This window comes from Macrobrachium rosenbergii, chromosome 4, assembly GCF_040412425.1.
Source record: "Macrobrachium rosenbergii isolate ZJJX-2024 chromosome 4, ASM4041242v1, whole genome shotgun sequence".
In the NCBI taxonomy this organism is placed as follows: domain Eukaryota; kingdom Metazoa; phylum Arthropoda; class Malacostraca; order Decapoda; family Palaemonidae; genus Macrobrachium; species Macrobrachium rosenbergii.
In genome coordinates this window covers 37,011,599-37,031,052 of record NC_089744.1, presented here as the reverse complement: position 1 = coordinate 37,031,052, position 19,454 = coordinate 37,011,599, and the positions used below count along the sequence as shown (strand labels likewise).

At 34.2% G+C, this 19,454-nt stretch overlaps 1 protein-coding gene across 2 annotated transcripts in view; it reads right to left on the bottom strand.

Moving 5' to 3' along the window:
* Positions 1-19,454, bottom strand: part of LOC136832717 (sushi, von Willebrand factor type A, EGF and pentraxin domain-containing protein 1-like) — a 149,494-nt gene that overhangs the window by 81,159 nt on the left and 48,881 nt on the right. For both annotated transcript variants that reach the window (XM_067094205.1, XM_067094216.1), the window contains exons 2-15: positions 17,492-17,659; positions 15,918-16,052; positions 13,249-13,404; positions 12,696-12,795; positions 12,141-12,317; positions 9,814-9,972; positions 7,590-7,769; positions 5,759-5,938; positions 5,198-5,392; positions 4,139-4,240; positions 3,637-3,783; positions 2,991-3,112; positions 2,010-2,124; positions 1,577-1,771 (exon numbers count right to left, since the gene is read on the bottom strand). In XM_067094205.1, the coding sequence (XP_066950306.1) occupies positions 1,577-1,771; positions 2,010-2,124; positions 2,991-3,112; positions 3,637-3,783; positions 4,139-4,240; positions 5,198-5,392; positions 5,759-5,938; positions 7,590-7,769; positions 9,814-9,972; positions 12,141-12,317; positions 12,696-12,795; positions 13,249-13,404; positions 15,918-16,052; positions 17,492-17,659 (2,131 nt within the window). The remainder of the gene's footprint in view (positions 1-1,576; positions 1,772-2,009; positions 2,125-2,990; positions 3,113-3,636; positions 3,784-4,138; positions 4,241-5,197; positions 5,393-5,758; positions 5,939-7,589; positions 7,770-9,813; positions 9,973-12,140; positions 12,318-12,695; positions 12,796-13,248; positions 13,405-15,917; positions 16,053-17,491; positions 17,660-19,454) is intronic.

Genomic DNA, 19,454 nt, shown 5'->3' with positions numbered 1-19,454 from the left:
TTTACAGTTATGGCTGACTTTGTAATGAGCAGTCACGTCGTACATAAGGCTTCCCCTTTTTGGTATAGCGTCATTTAATTATTTTTGTGGGTCTTTGCAATATTTTAACTTGGCTTCAGATTGTTTTTTCAATATTCATACGAGAGGGCAGGGATGCTATGAAATATTTTCCCTGGAAATTCTCACTGTGAACTGCAAAACATGAGGATTTATTTTTGCTTTATGTCTCAGTTTCTTGAAAACAAAAGAAGCTCCCTACTGATGCTGCTACTGCCATTATCATAACAACAGTAGTTAATAATAATAATAATAATAATAATAATAATAATAATAATAATAATAATAATAATAATAATAATAATAATAATTATTATTATTATTATTATATTATTATTACAGGTTTTGTTAAACAAAATGCCAGTTTCAACAGCATTTATTTTATATAGTAAACGCTCAATTCGTCTGATCAATTGCTTTTCTTGCGCTGGAATGGTTGCAAGCATTGACTGATATTCATATCCGGTGGTATCGGTCAATTGCTTGCAACCATTCCAGCGCAAGAAAAGCAATTTATAAGACGAACTGAGCGTTTACTATATAAAATAAATGCTGTTGAAACTGACATTTTGTTTAACAAAACCTGTATTAAAGAAGGTTTTTTCCTATTATTATTATTATTATTATTATTATTATTATTATTATTATTATTATTATTATTATTATTATTATTATTACTGTACTTTTTAACACTCTCTAACAGTGGCCCATAAAACTTCCGTTTTTATAAGGCAAATAAGAATAATTCAGGCCCTTTAGAAGAAAAGCAGCATCAGAGTTGACAAAAACACCACTTGAATGATTTTCCATGGACATCTTGCAGGCGTCTAGTGACGCTGGTATTTTTCCCGTTTAGACATCTTCAAATCCAATACCTGATGCTTTAATCAGGACATCCTACGCACTCTTATCGTCTCTCAGCTTCAAGAATCTTACGTCTTTTATGCTATTTAGAGCCTCGTCTACTGTTGTTTTCAGAGGTTAATCCGCTACTCTCTCTCTCTCTCTCTCTCTCTCTCTCTCTCTCTCTCTCTCTCTCTCTCTCTCTCTCAGTTTCTTCGTTTCCTTCAAGCCAGGTTTAAAAGTAAGTATACCTTAGTTTTACCAGACCACTGAGCTGATTAACAGCGCTCCTAGGGCTAGCCCGAAGATTTAGACTTATTTTACGTGGCTAAGAACCAATTGGTTACTTAGCAACGGGACCTACAGTTTATTGTGGAATCCGAACCACATTATAGCGAGAAATGAATTTCTATCACCAGAAATAAATTCCTCTAACTCTTCATCAGCCGGCCGGGGAATCGAACTCCGGCCTAGCTAGTGCAAGTCCACAGCTCTACCGACTTACCCAACGAAGAGCTTAAGCCAGGTTTAGATGATGGTGTCAAGATGACAGCTCTTTTACCCTCTCATTCTAGCCAGGGCAAGATCAGGACTTAGAGACTGCTGTCCCTTGCATACTGATAAAAAAAAAATCTTCAATTATTGTTTGAACTACAGCAATCAGCCGCATTCTCACCTGAACAGTCTGGGAAGGGCATAGGATTGTCGTCTGGAAGCCAGATGCCGTCGTAGGCGCAGAAGTAGTCCTGCTGGGGTCTCATGGCGAAGGCGTACCCGTCTTCGCAGGTGAGTGAGCAGAAGACGGCATCTGGGCTCTCGGTGCAGTTCGCTGCTCCGTTGATTGGATCCACAGGTAACTGACAGGCATGTTCTAGAAGGTACATGCTCCTAATTACTAACATTCCGCTTCCAAGAATAAAGTCCTTATAACTATTAAGAGCATCATGGTAAAATGATCACGGCTCTTTCTACGTTAATTTTCATAGGACAGATGTGATGTTGATTTTTTTTTTAAAGGGAGTGAAGGTATGATATTCCTTTCACTCTCTGTGCAGGAATACCTACTATCTTTAAAATATTCTAAGGAAAAATTACTATATTGTACTCACTCTGAACTGTGATAGTGATATTACACGATGCAACATTCCCTGCTTCATCAATGGCCGTGTATTCAACGAGCGTATCTCCTTGGGGAAACTGTCCCGGTTCCATTGATCGAGTTACCTACGGGTAAAGGGGAACTTACTTCACTGCTAGTGATAATATAATTCATTCCATGATGAAGGTGATTGATTACACGACTTTTCATCCTTCAAAACCCTATATTATTCAGGAAAGAGCACTTATATACTTACAGTTAACGGAAATGTTGTTTTCTCAACGATCTTTGAAACGAGGATGAATGTCTATTTTATCTATTTAATGTTCTTGTTTTTACTAACTCTCACCTTCTGCTGGAACCTAGGGGGAGCTGAGTTCAGGCTAAAATCAAGCACGAACTTCCTATGAATAAAACTGTCACAAAAAATAAGAGGAGGATGGGCAACTCCTCTAACAATATCACACACATTCGCTTTATAGTTTACCTTCATGCGCATTTCCCAGTAGGAGGGTAGTGCCGTCAGTCCACCTCACTGTAGGCGTTACTTTAGGTTCTTTGCAACGTCCCCTCGGCTCCTAGCTGCAACCCTTTCATTCCTTTTATTGCACCTCCATTCATATTCTCTTTCTTCCATCTTACTTTCCAACCTCTCCTAACAATCGTTCCATAGTACAATTGCGAGTTTTTCCTCATATTACACCTTTCAAACCTTTTTAGTCTCAATTTCCCTTTCAGCGCTGAATGACCTCATAGGTCCCTTTGGACCAAATTTTATATTCCATTCCATTCCATTCATACACATTTACCGACCTCATCTCACTTCCATGTATAAGAGCTGGCTTGGTAATCCCTCCATGCACGCCCACAGTTACCCATTACATGCTCTGTCAATTCCTATTTTGTGTATACGAAAGCGGATTGATTCCCTAATAGCTTTGGAGGAGATATTCCTTATGAAAAGCCCATTTGAAGTCATATTCCATCTTACCTCAGCAACAACACCTGCGTTGTCAGAGAAAATGGGTTCTTCCCAATATACGTCGACTTTCTCTTCGTGGGAAAGGAAGATTGGTGGAGAGTCGCACCAGTCGGTCTGTGGAGGCTCGTTGTCTGTGAAAGCGCAAAGTGAAAGTAAAATGACTAAGGCTGAAGTTCTCCGGTAAAGCTCAGTAAATGATCCATTTGATTTTACATGAAATTTATGCTTTCTAGTTAAGAGCTGGCGCACTTTCAGCTATTCAGCGCTGAAACCAGTGAAAAGAGAGATTTGGCGCGGTTGGACAGCGAGATAAAGAGTTACAGAAAATAAAGGAGTTGGAGTACAAGAATCTGCAGCTGCGACTAGAAGAAAACCCGATAATTTGCACTAAGAAATAATAGTTAGAGAGTCTGGACAGCAAGACTGTAGAAAGGAAGCAGGAATGGAGGTAAAATAAATGGCTAAAAAATGGGTCAATAAATGACGTGTTCAAATTGATTGGAGACCATAAGTAGACAACAGTCAAGGCAAATGATTTAATGATAACACAGCTGGTGGAAAGAAAAATCACCAGTCTAAATAATTCTCTGTGTTGATGAATTAGATAATCCTAGAGGTTGGAAATTTAACGCCTAAGTAAAGGCGGATTACTCACCAATTACAGTTACAGAAAACTGGCAAGAAGCTGTATTGCCCATTGTATCCTTGGCAACATAAATGATGGTATGATTGCCTATTTTAAGCTTCATTGGTTTCGTAGTTGCCGGAACTGTTGTTAAGCTTATCTCACCTTTTGAATTGTCTGGAAGGAGAAAATGGATGAAATTCCTCATGTGAAAACTGTCTTATCAAAAAAAAAAATAATAATAATAATACAAATAGTGTATTCGTTACAGAGATTTATGACCAGGGCGTCATTTCTAATATTATAATGAAGTGATTTTTTTCAAAGGTCTGCTGTATGTTTAAAGACATATGTTTAGCCCTTTGACGCATATCCTTAAAACCGTTATTTTAAAAGTAATTTTCACTGTAAACTATAACAGAAACATGTAATCTGTAGTAACTAGTGGCGTATGCCGTTTCTTTCAAAATATATTTGTTTCTGCAAATGTTTATCATCATCATGTATAACCAGCTAAGTTATTTTCTTTTACCTTTAACGAATGGGGGCTCCCATGTCACAGAGGCAAATGCTTCGTGGGAATCTGTGTTTGTTGTTATATTGCGTGGACACATGATTTTTGGAGGAGTAACATCTGAAAAGAAAAAAGAATAATTTAGCAGACTCCATCTCTGTAGCTTCTTATTTTGTTGTCGATTTTGTTTATTGATATCTTTATAGAAGTTCTGTGATGCCCGTTTTCATCACATATTCAAGATTATTTGATATCACTTTCTCGTGATCTTAAATGGAAAAATAAAGTCCGCAGTAATATGTATGTAGTATATTGCTATATACAGGAAGCTTTCGCCAACTTGATCAGTTGGCCTCTTCAGCCTGAATACGCACAGAAATAATAATACATTTAGGACAACATCTTTGAAAAATGGAAAAACGGCTTGTTATTCTTTCAGGTGACTCCAGAACTGCTCAATAGTCTATTAGCAATTCTCTGGGAACGTCGTGGCACAGTAGAGGCTGGTATACTAGTCGTTTGTCTGACTGCTTGTTGGGTCCCCAAAACCGGTGAATTTGGTGGTTCTTCTGTTGTTTCAGAAATTGCTCTTACGTTGTTAAATAAATCTGCAGAACATTATGAGGAAGCAGAAGGAGGTGGAGCAGTCGAAAGAGAACCTAAATCTATTTTGGCAGCTAAACAAACCAACTTATTAGTGAAGAAATCTTCCTGAGTAAATGGTTTATTCTCAAAGTATATAGCAATATAATATATTCAAGATTGTTTGATGCTTATGCTAACCAAACACTAATAACAAAAATAATTGAAAAGTAAAGAGAAATTGAAATAACAAAAATTGAAAATCAAAAATTGAAAGGAAAAATTTAAATAACAAAAAATACAAATAAAAATAACAACTACTGTATCGGAAGTCTACCCCTTTTTCTTCCCTACTTCCCTGTATTCCTCAAAGTTTGCTCTCAGATAAATAATTGGTCTTCCATTACTTGGGCCTACTTATCCCCTCGAAAAAGAAAAATTAATATAGGATAGTAAATAAAACAGAGGATATTAAAACAATATGAATTGGCTTACCAATGCAGCGAGGGCTTTTGTGTCCTTCAGACCAGACACCTGGGTCTATGCACGTGGTTTTTGTAGGACCGCTGATCTGATAACCACTTTGACAAGCGAATTCACATCTGGTGCCGTATTTAGATTTCGCTGTGGCGCAGGATTGCGGTTTCACTAATCCGTGTTTCAGCTTTGGCAAGGCGGCGCAAGATATGGCTGGAAGTGCAGAAGTGTTTAGTAATAAGAACGGTACGAATCGCAAGAAAGAATATCTCAGCTTCTATTTAATCATCCATAGCAATTAATGGATCTTGTTTGTCCTCCCCGGGTGACAGTAGGGGAGACATGACACAGACACCCACCCCATGCAAACGGGTTTCCACCCCCTCCTGGGCAAACCCGGTAGGTTTGGAGAAACATCCACCCTCCTCCTGCATCCTGTTGGTAGGGGATCGGGAGGGTAGGGGAGACAGCAGCGCCGGGTTCCAGCGAGCGGTACGGCGCTAACAACCTCATAAGGAATATATTACAATGGTTATTAACCATCACAAAGATTCATGCCTGAAAATGAAGGCTCCTCACCTTTGCAGTAGGCGGGAATGCCATCCCACATAGCCACAGGTAAACACGTTCTCTTCTTCGATCCTACGAGCTGATATCCCGGGTCGCACGTGAAATAACATTCCGTGTCTATGGTCGGCTGCGGTTTTGAGCAAACCATTGTTCCGTGCGCCGTTGTCTTCAACTCAGGACATGTTTTCACTGTGGAGGACAAATTCTGGTTGCAGTCTTTCATGTAAGAAATGTTATAACTGCAAAAGATAATTGTGGGAGGAACGTTAAAGTTTAGCAAGTTACTCTTGGAATGTGTGTGCGTTACAACTTGTTGATGCGTTCTTACTTTGTTAGAGACTTCTAGTTTTTATCTGTACCTTTGAACCTGCTTTCACTGTGGGATAATACACTTTTCGTACAGAATTATTATCTTAGATATTCTTGTTATACTAAATTATCTTTAATATTCTGGTTATACAGAATTTTTGTCTTTGATATTCTGGTTATACAGAATTTTTATCTTTGATATTCTGGTTATACAGTTTTTATCTTGTTATTGTTATTCTGGTTATACAGAATTATTATCCTTAATATTCTGGTTATACTGAATTATTATCTTTAATATTCTGGTTATACTGAATTATTATCTTTAATATTCTGGCTTTACAGAATTATTATCTTTAATATTCTGGCTTTCTGTAAAAGAGTAAGAAAATCTACTTACAGAGAGATATTGTGTTACAAGTTGTGGACATGGGTTAACTGTTTTTTTCATCTTAGGATTTTTATTTTCAATTCAGGATATCTGTTCACTGTGGAAGAAAGCTTTGGGTATACTAAACTATGGTCGTGTTTTTACACTGCAAATAATAAATTCTGGTAACATCAAATTGTGGACATGTTTTTACTGTAAAAAAAGTCTAGTCACAACGAACTGTTGTCTTTAGCTCCAGATATATTTTCAGTGAGGAGGTATATTTTAGTCACAGCCTGAATTCAGTGAGAGTTCTTGGAGAACTGAATTGAATTACTCATATTAGGTTCTTAATTGATGGAGGTCTCAGAGAATGAATTGATAATGTTATGATAGATTATGCGATATCAATTTAAGATTTATTTCTTGTGAAGCAAATCCTCTTATCAGTTTGCTTACTTAAAAATGGTTTGTAAAGATGTGCAAGAACATATGTAGGAACTTAGGGAACATCTGCTCTCTTACGTCTGTCAGTTTAAGAGAAAAAACACCGATCATTTAAAACAGGGATAAAATATGAACTTGAGCCTTTAAACTTACTAACGCAGACTGTATCACGTCCACTCAAAATTTAAACGAAACCAGAAGGCTAATTAAAAACAAGGGCACATTTTGGCTGAAAGATGATAGTAAGCATGTTTATTCAAAAAAGGCATCAAGTTGCGTGTATCAGTTTTCAAAAGACTCTAGCCATTTAAATCAGGGTGACTTTAAACTTACTATCGCAGATTACATCGCCTCCACTCAAATTCTAAAAGAAGCTAACAAGTTGAATAGAAATAAAAGGAGCATATTTACTGAAAGATGACAGTGAGCAGTTATATTAAAAAAGGCATCAACTTCCGTATATTAGTTTCAGAAGACTCTGACCCTTTACAGCAGGGAGAAAGTAAGAACTTGAGCCTTTGAACCCACGACCGCAGACTGCATCGCCTACATACAAATTCTGAAGGAAACTAGAACGCTGATTAAAAACATATTGATTGAGAGATAACAGTGAGCATTTTTATTTAAAATGGCATCCGCTCATGTCTGTCAATGCAAAGAAAAAACACTGACTATTTAAAACACGTAGAATATACGAACTTTAGCCTTCGAACTTACTGACGCAGACTGCATCTCCTCCACTCCAGAGGCCGTTCTCTCCGCAGAGCCGAATGGAGGACCCTTGCAGTGTGTATCCAGAATTACAACGAACGCCGCATGCAGCATTGACGACGTTGTTACACGTGTTTCGGATGAAATATCCATTCTCGGGCGGTGCCAAAGCTGGGCACTTCATGTCTGGGAAAGTGAAGGGGACATGAGAACCTGCTTTGACTCTCTCTCAGTGACTGCTGTTACACTTGTGCGTACATACATACATACACACACATTTATATATTATATATATATATATATATATATATATATATATATATATATATATATATATATATATATATTATATATATATATTATATATATATATATATATATATATATATATATATATATATATATATATATATATATATATATATATATATATATATATACATATAAAGATAGATGAAAAGAAAGACAGAGGGAGAGGTGTGTCCTTTGTTTATACAGATAATTTAATACTCACTGAAATAAATTGTTTGTATTCCAGTACTGTATTCATTCATATTAGATTAGCATAAAAAAGCTTTGGATATTTGAAATTAGAGAAAACACATTTATATCATGAGCTATTCACTCTTTCTTGTTTTAATTTTCTATTTTTAATTATTGGTAAAGAAAGTTTTTCACTTTTAAAATCGAATTACAGTTATCGAAAATACGGAATCGTCTGCTATTTCGAGGGGAATTGTTAATACCCCTTTAAACAAGATTTAACACGGAGATGCAGCTAAGCCTTATACTGTTTAGCAGGAGATAGAATTAGGTACTATGCTATTGAAAAGGCAGTGAACGTACCAGATGCGGTACTGTTGTAGACGTGAAACTGATTCTTGCAACTTTTTAGACAGGGTTAATTCTGAACTTAATTTAACCGTGCTCTAAAATTTACAAAATTTTAGCGCTTCTAAACAATGACAAGTCTTTCTTTACAGCATCACATATCTTAAGCTCCTAAAAATAAAACCAATCAGTTTCTACGTCATCGGGTCATAGTATTTGATTTACTTTTCGGAAAATTTTGTACTTTTTAGGATTTCAAACCAAGCCAAGTATTCCTTCACAAAAGCACGTGCCGTTAGCTCCTATAGATAAAACCAATCAGTTTCCGCGTCATTATTTAATCCATCTCTTCATGTTAGGAGACTTGACAAGATATGTGCCTCTTCTTACAAGGGCGACCCTTCACAATCCGTCTGTCTCACTTGGAGTCACGAAAAGTGTCACTATACAAACGAAAGCGCGTCTTCCCAGTCAGTAGTTCCAAGTTGTATGCGACTTTGATAGGAATAGAGTATGCTCTATTGTTGCGAATGCTTTTTCAGGTGTCTTAGCGATGTGATAAGAATCACGCGGGGTTTGAGTGTACTTTTCTTGGATCTTAGTGTTGTGTCAACCTTAACGGAATTTTTATTGCTATTTCTCTTTCCATTTTAGATAAAGTGGTCATGGTATATGCTACGTAGCTTCTAATGATTTTTTTGGATCTAAATGATTAGGTAATTGTCATGGGATTACTCTGATGATTTGGAGTCGTCTTAAAAAACTAGGATTAGATGGGAGTAAAAAGAAAAAAAATTAAATCTAATTAACGTTAGACATCACAAACTAGCGACAATATCCTCAAGTTATACATTTTTATGCAGTAGATCTCTTGACTTCAGATCGGATAGGCATTTCCATCCAAATTCGGAATTTAGAAAAGGTTAACTTTAGTTCTCTAAAACTGTATTTTATCAACTGTAAATCACTTATTTTGGAATGGGTTGGCTTCATCTTAATTCCTTTCACTTCGTTACGCAAGCAATTACGATTACTGTTCATGATATACGCACCGATTCTTCATCTAATTCAAGTTTATACTTTGGGATTATTTTAAAAGCCCCTGTGAACATCTCATGAACAGAGTCATGGTCTTTTTATCAGTTTTTTAAATTTTTTTAAATTTTAGAAGCCTGACTATTTCCCAAACTTAGAGAATCGGTTTACAAGTCCCTGTGACTATCTCTTGAACGGAGTCTATGGCACCGTTATCAATTTTTTGTATTTTGTTAATTTTAGTAGCTTGGCTAGTTTCTCACCTCTTTTTTTTTTTTTTTTTTTTTTTTAGAACTATTCCATACTCCTGACGTCTGCCAGCCTCGATTTCCTGTAACTTAAACGTGTTTTAGAAGCAACTTACGCACACACTCGTTGCCGATCTGCTTGTAGCTTCTCTTGCAGTAGCATTGGGAGGCGTCCGTCGAGCCTGGCTCACTCATCATCTGGGGATCCGGGCAAGGGATGCACGAAGAGATGTCGCCTGGGCCTTGGGTATCACGGTACGTTCCAGCTGGACATTCTGTTTTCGGAAGTATGGTAAATTAAAAATGGAGAGTATATAACATGCCACCTACCTAGCGACTTAATGAGTTATATTTAATGCGCTATATTCAACGACACTGAAGCGTAGCTATGATACGAGTTTAAAGTTGTTAACAGCATTAACAGACATAGGTTCATATCTAAACACGCCTAGTCACTGATACCAAAGCACACTTTGACGAAGGGAAAAATCCAGCAGTTTTACGTTTTATAGTCAACGATAGGGAATACTAAAGGGTAGAAACCATGCAGTATCATAGACAGAGAAGTCTAGGAAGCTGCTAAAAAGTCTTGATATAGAATGGAAAAATAATAATAAAGGAAAGTTACAAAATATAGATAAACTAATCAGTCTTTACAGAAAACTTGAAGACTTAGAGTAGTATTACCGCATTAGTAATTAGGGCAGGGAATAAAAGTCGTTGGTAAATGTATCATAGTTAGAAGATATGATAAAGAGAGAGCCAAAACATGCAATAATAAAGAGGGAAGGGCATTAGCGCACACACACACAACACACACATACACTTAGAAAGCAAGAAATAGAAAAAGTTGTCAGTTCTAGAAGGGTGAAGATCTGTGGATGGTAGACCCATGACAGTAAAAGTTATATCTTAAAATTTGCAAAAGAAGATAAATCGAGCCAGACGACTATATATAATAGAAAAGTGAATAAAGAAATAAATATATGTAAGATTATCATTGGATGGTAAAACTAATAGAAGGGATTACAGCATAGAGGGTGCAGAAGAGGAATGACAAACAGAGGAAAATAATTGGATAATATGATTAAAAGATAAAGAAGCCCCACGAGAAGATCTGTTTCAAAGCAATCGAGGTAAGGGAAAGCTATAACAGAAAAGATTATAGCACAGGAGTTACAAAGCAAAAGGATGCATCGGACGTAATGGCTAAATATCACAACAAAGAAATGAGTGCACATTATATATATAAAAGCAGTAAGGGATGAAAGAGGAAACGCAATTTCTATGTAAATGGAAAGAGAAGGGGAAGAGATTCAGACAACGAGGGGTAACATTTTGCAGTTTGGAAGGCGTGAGCTGGGAGAGAAAAAAAAAGAGGAAGAATAAATGTAAAAGCTCTTGAAAGGAGATATTACCTTAACTTTTCAGAGAGAGAGTTTTAAAACAGATTTAAGGGACAGAATGGTCAACACTATTCCTTGGAATGGCGCTCTGGAGTTTGCAGAATACGTTATTGAGAATCGATAACGCCTCGGGATTACGGACAATTGAAATGTGGGTTCTTAAAAAGTTTACGGCGAACAAACTGCGGGGGTGAGAAAGTGCTTTGGAGTTTGTACGATGCTAGAATGGCAAAATAATTACATGAGAGATAAGTGTTGTAATGGAGGGGACTCGATAAAGGGGAGAGAGAGAAAATGCACAATATAAATTATCAGATAAAATATGGAATCCAGAGATAAAGAATATTGTTCATTCTAAAAATGATAAAGAAAGGAAGGCAATGGAGAAAATAAATGGATGGAAATCTAAATACTGAATAATTTAGGAACAAAAAACATGTTTCCAGTATCAGTGTTACCATATGTTATTCTGTAATGAACAATCCACCACTTTTATTACTGTGAAGTAAATATCAGTGATAAGAAATAAAGCTTACTATTACTGATATATATATATATATATATATATATATATATATATATATATATATATATATATATATATATATATATATATATATATATATATATATATATATATGCACATATACACACACACACACACACATATATATATATATATATATATATATATATATATATATATATATATATATATATATATATATATATTTCTGACTCACATCAGGATCGAACCCAGGTCTTTTAATTGAAAGGCAAGGGCGCTGCCCACTAGGCCTTACAATTGAAAGGCCTGGGTTCGATCCTGATGCTTATTTCTGTTCCATACAGAAACTTATTTCTGTTCCACACGTGATTGTGTGTTGATTATTTCTGAATATATGTAAAGGCAGTATGGATTTTATATATATATATATATATATATATATATATATATATATATATATATATATATATATATATATATATATATATATATATATATATATATATACATTGAGAGCTGAAATACTTACTCCTGCAGTCGCCTCGTAACCCAGTACCGTAATAACCCTTCATGCAAGTACAGGCATAGTGCCCAGTATGGGTCCCACACGTACAGGAGGCATACGCGTCACAGCAGAGTGTATCTCCGGCACACAGCTCCTGGCAAGCACGTGGATTCTGGGGCATTAAGACGCCACTGTGGAGATCTGTCAAGAAATGCCGTGAATTAATTTGCTTGGAAATTGATGACACGGAGTTAATTCGTTTTCTATCTATTAATCACTTTGTAATTTATATGATTTTCATCGTTACTAATCAAATGGAATTCATACGGGTTTCGTCTTTATCTCTCTCTCTCTCTCTCTCTCTCTCTCTCTCTCTCTCTCTCTCTCTCTCTCTCCCTGTTTGTTGAAAGAAAGTACGTATAACCTCAATAAGACTTGTTTCCTTCATTTTCGAGAATGTTCATCTATAGGAGATAAATTTTTTCGATTCGTTTAAAAAATTTATATATTACAAAAGATGGTAAGAATTAAGATGCAGTAATGGATAAATAATAGTTCTCAAATCAGTATCACACTAACCTTCATGAAGAGCCCGCCTTGCTAGAGCCTCAAACTCTTCGAATGAATCAAGTATATAAGAATGCTCTTCTTTAGGCTCAGACGCCATATCGTATAATTCCTGGGGGAAGAAACAGCAACGTGCATATTTACATGACTTCTTAAATTAACTCTCGTTATAAGCATTTTCAATAGGCCTACAAATTATACCTCAATGCGTATCAAGACAACGGAAATTTGGGGTTTTAATTCATATCTTCGTCCATTCACAGACATTTTTGGGTAGGTCTAAAATTTTTATGCTCATATTCTTGAATTTCAAAGCAAGTCTGCTTATTGAAAAGTCAAATTGTTTACCTTTTTTATGTCTATCCACAAATATTTCTATCAGGCCTATCAATTTGATCTCAACATTCATAGATTATATAGCATGATAAATTTACTATTTTATTATAAGACGTTCAGTGGAAGTCGAGTTATCGAACAGCTGAATCCCATAACCCACACCTTCGTAAAGGTTATTTTCACTAGGCCTAAAATTTGTACAACGGCCAACCAGTGTTGTTAGGTCTACCTTAACATTGCCGTTACGAATTCCGAAAGTAAAGATTTTGACTCCTCTGTCCTGGAGAAAAGCAGCGGCTGGCCTGGGATCCCCTCCGTTGCTGTAACCGTCGGTCACCAGGAAGACTGCCTTCGCTGCGTCGTCTCGTGCCAGGGCCAAGACTTTCTATATGAATAAATAAATAAATAGATTAATAAATAAATAAATGAAGAAATAAATGATAAATAATAAATAAATAAATGATAAATAATAGATGATAAATAATAAAAAATAAATAGATAAATAAATTAATTGAATAATTAAATAAATTGAATAAAATAAATAATCAATCAGTCAATCAATCAATCAATAATAGATCAAATAAATAAATAGATTAAGTATATAAATAAAATAAATAAATAAATTAGATAAATCATTAAATAAATCGATCGATCAATCAATCAATCAATCAATCAATATATGTATCTCAAATTGAATAAGTATGTGAGATATTGAATGAATAAATAAATCATCAAATAAATAACGCAAGTAAAATAAATAAAATAAACTATTGTACAAATTGAAAAATATTTAAACGAAGAAATAAATGAATGAGATAATTGAATACATGGATAAAGGAATAACAAGTTAACAAATAAACAAATATTTGACCATACGTCAACAAAAAATAACAACAACAACAACAACAAAAACAAAAAATGGTTTCAGTAGACTTGAAGAGTTACTTTATTCATATTTCTATAGAACTTTCAGTCAACAGATCACAAACAGAGTACCAATGACAAAAACAATTGTTGTCAACTGAAACTAATATATTCCTTACTTAATTTTTTTGCTATGACTTTATGTTAAAGTTCAGATTGTATAACTATCAATAACAGTATCAACAAAGTCCAGTTTCCTTAGACTCTAACATGTTACTTTATGTATGTTTGTCAAGGTTTAAGGACGAAAAGTCAGGTTGAACCGGACCAGTGAAAAACATAATTTTAATAGGCCCTCATGTGCTGCTTTACTGTTTTAAATTACAGAAAACATTAGCATCACAATTAAAAAAATCATTGCAAAAATTATGTCGGTTGTTTTTATATGTAAAGACTTTCTGTTGAAAGTAAAATTGTGTCAAAGAGCACATAAAAATGATTTTGAGATGTTAACGGGTTGTTAGCACTTCCGAGTAAAAACCTAAATTGCATTACAGTATATAATTAAAAAGTGTTCTAAGGGAAGCTAATGTATTGACTTAGTTAACATTTCTTAAGATTTCTTTTGAAAATTAAACTGTATCAAATTACAGTGACAACGAAAAAAATATAGCTTTACTCGCTGACGTGTTGCTGTATATAATATTCATCAAGACTTTGTGTTTGCGAATCAGATTGAATCTAACAGAAAAAAATGGTTTCGATGGCCGCTAATATATTGTTTTGAAAAAGCTTTATGAAGATTCTGCGTTCAGGGACACAAACCACACCCACTCACCACAAGAAAAATGCATTAAATTAAAGCACAAATAAAAATCATACTTTCGATAGACTTCTCATAACACAAAAAAGATAATAAAAGTCCGCTCAAAATACGAGAACGTGGTCTCAGCATTTAAAGTTTATTGAGAGTCCCAAACTTTCCTTTACTGAAAGAGCAGATTATATCGAACAACAAGTCAAATTATGGCTTCGGTAAACGCTCAGATGTTCTTTCATATTTTCCTTAGACTTTCCGTAACAAAAAAAAAAAAAAAATGAAATTGTACCATAATATAAACTAAAACCTTGTTAAAAAAAATTAACACGAAATTTTAATGAGAAATAAAATTTTAACTGCCGGTGATGTCATGCTTTAATAAATTTTTGTTTACAACCTTGATCGCTGTTTCATTGCATTTTCGTAAAAAGAAACTTCATATGCTCAATTTCCTGGAACAAGCCAACAATTTTCTCGACGCGATAATACACTCCCATTCCTGAACTTCTGATATTAATTTGTTCTCTCGGGTAAAATGTAATTAGAAGTTGAAATATTATCACATTTCCCTCATGTGATACGCTTACTCCGATATTCATTAAATTTTTGGATGTTTATTAGCTTTAGCAACAGCAAAATGGAAAATAACATTCTGTCGCTATACATTTTAAAATTTGTTGAGTACGCTATTAATATATGTATATATATGTATATGTATATATATATATATATATATTTTTTATATATACAGACATACATATATATATATATATATATATATATATATATATATATATATATATATATATATATATATATATATATATATATATATAAATGCGTCTACTGTAGTCCTGAGTTCTTGTCCTTCGCTGGTTCGAGCCCACGGGACGACGAACTTATTATCAACTAAAAAAATTCCCCTTCGGTAACATATATGAAAATATATTATTTCCGAGGTAGAGCGAATTGGATATTAAAGGACGTTTGTAGCTTACTGATTATATTATATATATATATATATATATATATATATATATATATATATATATATATATATATATATATATATATATATATATATATATATATATATATATATATATATATATATATATATATATATATATATATCAAATAACACAATAGACCATTGAAACTTAAGAACTACTGTACAGGAAAACGCAAGTCAGATAGAGGGATGGGTACATCACCTGAGCTTCCAGCATAGCACCTAGAGTGTATGTGCCTCCGCCAGAGTATCTGATCTTTGGCAGTTCAGTCTCCAGAAGTGTACATTTGTGGTTTTCTTCTGAAGCTTGGGTGACATGATCAATGTGCCGGATTACCTGTAATTCATGAAACATAAAGAGGAACCACTTTCACCATATTGAAAAAGAAGAGCAATTTCATCATTACCAATATAAGTTTACAGTACAACGAGACTCAAAAGTCTGTCATACTGAAAAGAAGAGCAATTTTATCATTATTAGTATAAGTTAAAGTAAAACAAGACTCAAAAGTCTACCATATTGAAAAGAAGAGCAATTTTATCATTATTATTATAAGTTAAAGTAAAACGAGACTCAAAAGTCTAACATATTGAAAAGAAGAGCAATTTTATCATTACCAACATAAGTTAAAGTAAAACAAAACTCAAAGGTCTATCATATTGAAAAGAAGAGTAATTTCATCATAACCAGTATAAATCTAAAGTAAAACAAGACGCAAAACTATCATTGAAAAGTAAGAGCAATTTTATTATTATTAATATAAGTTAAAGTAAAACAAGCCTCAAAAGTCTATCATACTAAAAAGAAGAGCAATTTATCATTATTAATATAAGTTAAAGTAAAACAAGACTCAGAACTCTACCATATTGAAAAGAAGGGCAATTTTATCATTTCCGACATAAGTTAAAGTAAAACAAAACTCAAAGCTCTATCATATTGAAAAGAAGAGTAATTTCATCATTACCAATATAAGTTTAAAGTAAAACAAGCCTCAAAAGTCTATCATATTGAAAAGAAGACCAATTTTATCATTATTAATATAATTTAAAGTAATGCAAGATTCCAAACTCTATCATATTGAAAAGAAGAGTAATTTTATCATTATTAATATAAGTTAAAGTAATACAAGACTCAAAACTCTATCATATTGAAAAGGAGAGCAATTTCATCATTACCAATATAAGTTTAAAGTAAAACAAGACTCAAAACTCGCTTTGTTGAAAACAGAAGATTCACTTTCAAAAAAGAAAGTTCAGGGCATAACAAAGAGGAATCCTTATAACCAAGGAAACTTTACGGCTAAACTTGGCTGTTTTTCAGAGGTATAAGTTGCACCTGAGAAAACTCGTGAGAAAATAGTTCTAATCTAGCCGCGTTAAAAGCATGATAACCAATTTTGTCCAGAAAGTTCACGTGCTTTCCCAAAGTCGCTCTCCATTCTTAAACATTATATTTGAGAATTTTCTTCGAACTCTTCAGTTTATCATTAGGAGTTTCTAATAAACTGATACTTTTTTAAAACATCTGTAATTCCATAAAAACCAAACAAAGTAACAAGAGTAATTGCAATAATGATGGAGCTGCAGCAATCACATGGTGACAATAAACAAGCAAAAACATATTAAGCTACAAAAACTGGTGTTCACATTCACCAGAATATTACTTCCAAAAGATTACTCATATAAAACGTGAAAAATAAAAACAATAATAACAATGAGAACTGCTTTCCCTACTTTGCGATGCCAGCTCTCATAGGTCAATAACTCAGCACTTACCTTGCTCTTACTCGAAAATGTTACGACAGCGACTCTGGTCTGGTTATACGACACAGCAAAATCAGCCAAGAGCTTTTTGACGAATTTGATTTCGTTGAAGAAGTTTTCGGCACCGACCGATGCAGATGCGTCGACTAGAAAAACCAGCTCTATTCTTTGTTCAGGTACCTGTAATGAGAAAGATAATTGAAGGATAATTTACAAAAAATAAACGATTAACAAAAAGCCTAAAAAATCTAGGCATCCTGTTGCCAGGATGAGGATGGGGGTAATTCAGTTATAGTGAAATATACTTGAATTTAACCAATAACGAAATTACGTGCGAGCATATGCAGTTTCCCCTTGAAAACATATTTATATTTATATGTATGTATATATATATATATATTTATATGTATATATATACACATATATATGTGTGTATATATATGTATGTATATATATATATATATATATATATATATATATATATATATATATATATATATATATATATATATATATATATATATATATATATATATAGATAGGTAGATAGTTAGATAGATATAAACATACAGTATATATATATATATATATATATATATATATATATATATATATATATATATATATATATATATATATATATACATACATACATATTACAGCTTTTTTCTCTTGAAAGGGGTGGTTCCAGAAGGATATATCCTTCAGTTTCTCAGCAAGACTTTTGGATTAAGGTTGCTACCACCAAACCCTTCTGTTTACCTTTCCTTCCCAGTAGATGCTGGTTTTTATTTACAGTGGGCGGTAGGGCGTGAGTGAACCACAGATCTAGTGCTAAGGAGCAAAGCACTGTACCACGCACACAAACACACACACACATACAATTGCAAATAAAGCATGATTTTCAAATTCAAAAACCATTTTCACAACAGAGGGTGGCTCCATAGTAACAAGGCAAATGTTACAGCCACTTTCATGCTGGTTGAATTGTGGATGATACCTTGTGGGAAAAGCTTTCGTAACTCTAACTACGAGCTCATCAGCAATATGTCAAACTTCAGCACCACCCTCCACCCAGCCCTCACCACACAAGAACACTCACTGCGCACTGTACCTCAGTGTTTCATTTCTTCTCACTTCCTGGAGATTAAAGGCCATCCCTTCACAAGATTACTCTCACTCTCTCTTTCCTGCACTTGCTAGTCCTTTTCTCCTAACACATCGACATTACTTATATTTACAATCAACTTTGTCTACTCTCAAAGTATTTCGGACTCTTGCTGGTTACTGCAGTTTCTTTTCTCTATTCCCAAACAGCATTGTATCATGAAAGACAACCACTTCATTCCATTCACAGTTCATAGCCTTATCCCACAACTGTATTTCTTTACTAGCAGTATCATTCCATCAGTAGAGATACTGAAGACCAGTCAAGACATGAAGCACCCTTGTCTCAGGCCCACTCTTAAATCGATCCATCAGTCTTTCCTTCACATATGACATATTGGTGTTATCATAAGTTTGCTCTTAACCCCATAATCTTCCATGGCAAACATTCTCATCACCCACCACACTACCTCTCCATTGATCCTGCTTTAAAATTTTTCCAAATCTATGTATGCCACATACAGCCTTTTTTCCATTCATTTTCAAACATTTCACAGGACCGTTCCAGAACAAAACACTTATACTACATACCCTCTTCCTTATCTAAACCCACACATAATTCGTCCTCTATCAATCCTTTTACCATCCGTCAAACTTTCTCAATGAAATTTGTACCTTACATTTTCCCTGTTATACTAGCTAAAGTTGCATCCCTATAATTCTTATAGTTCTCGCCTTCACATTTACATTTATACAAATTAACATTGATCCCTCTCTCCCGTTTCTTATGAATCATTCTGTAATCTAGGTATACCTTACAAACCCTGGTCAGCCACTTAATCCCACTATCACTGCACTGCAGTGTTTC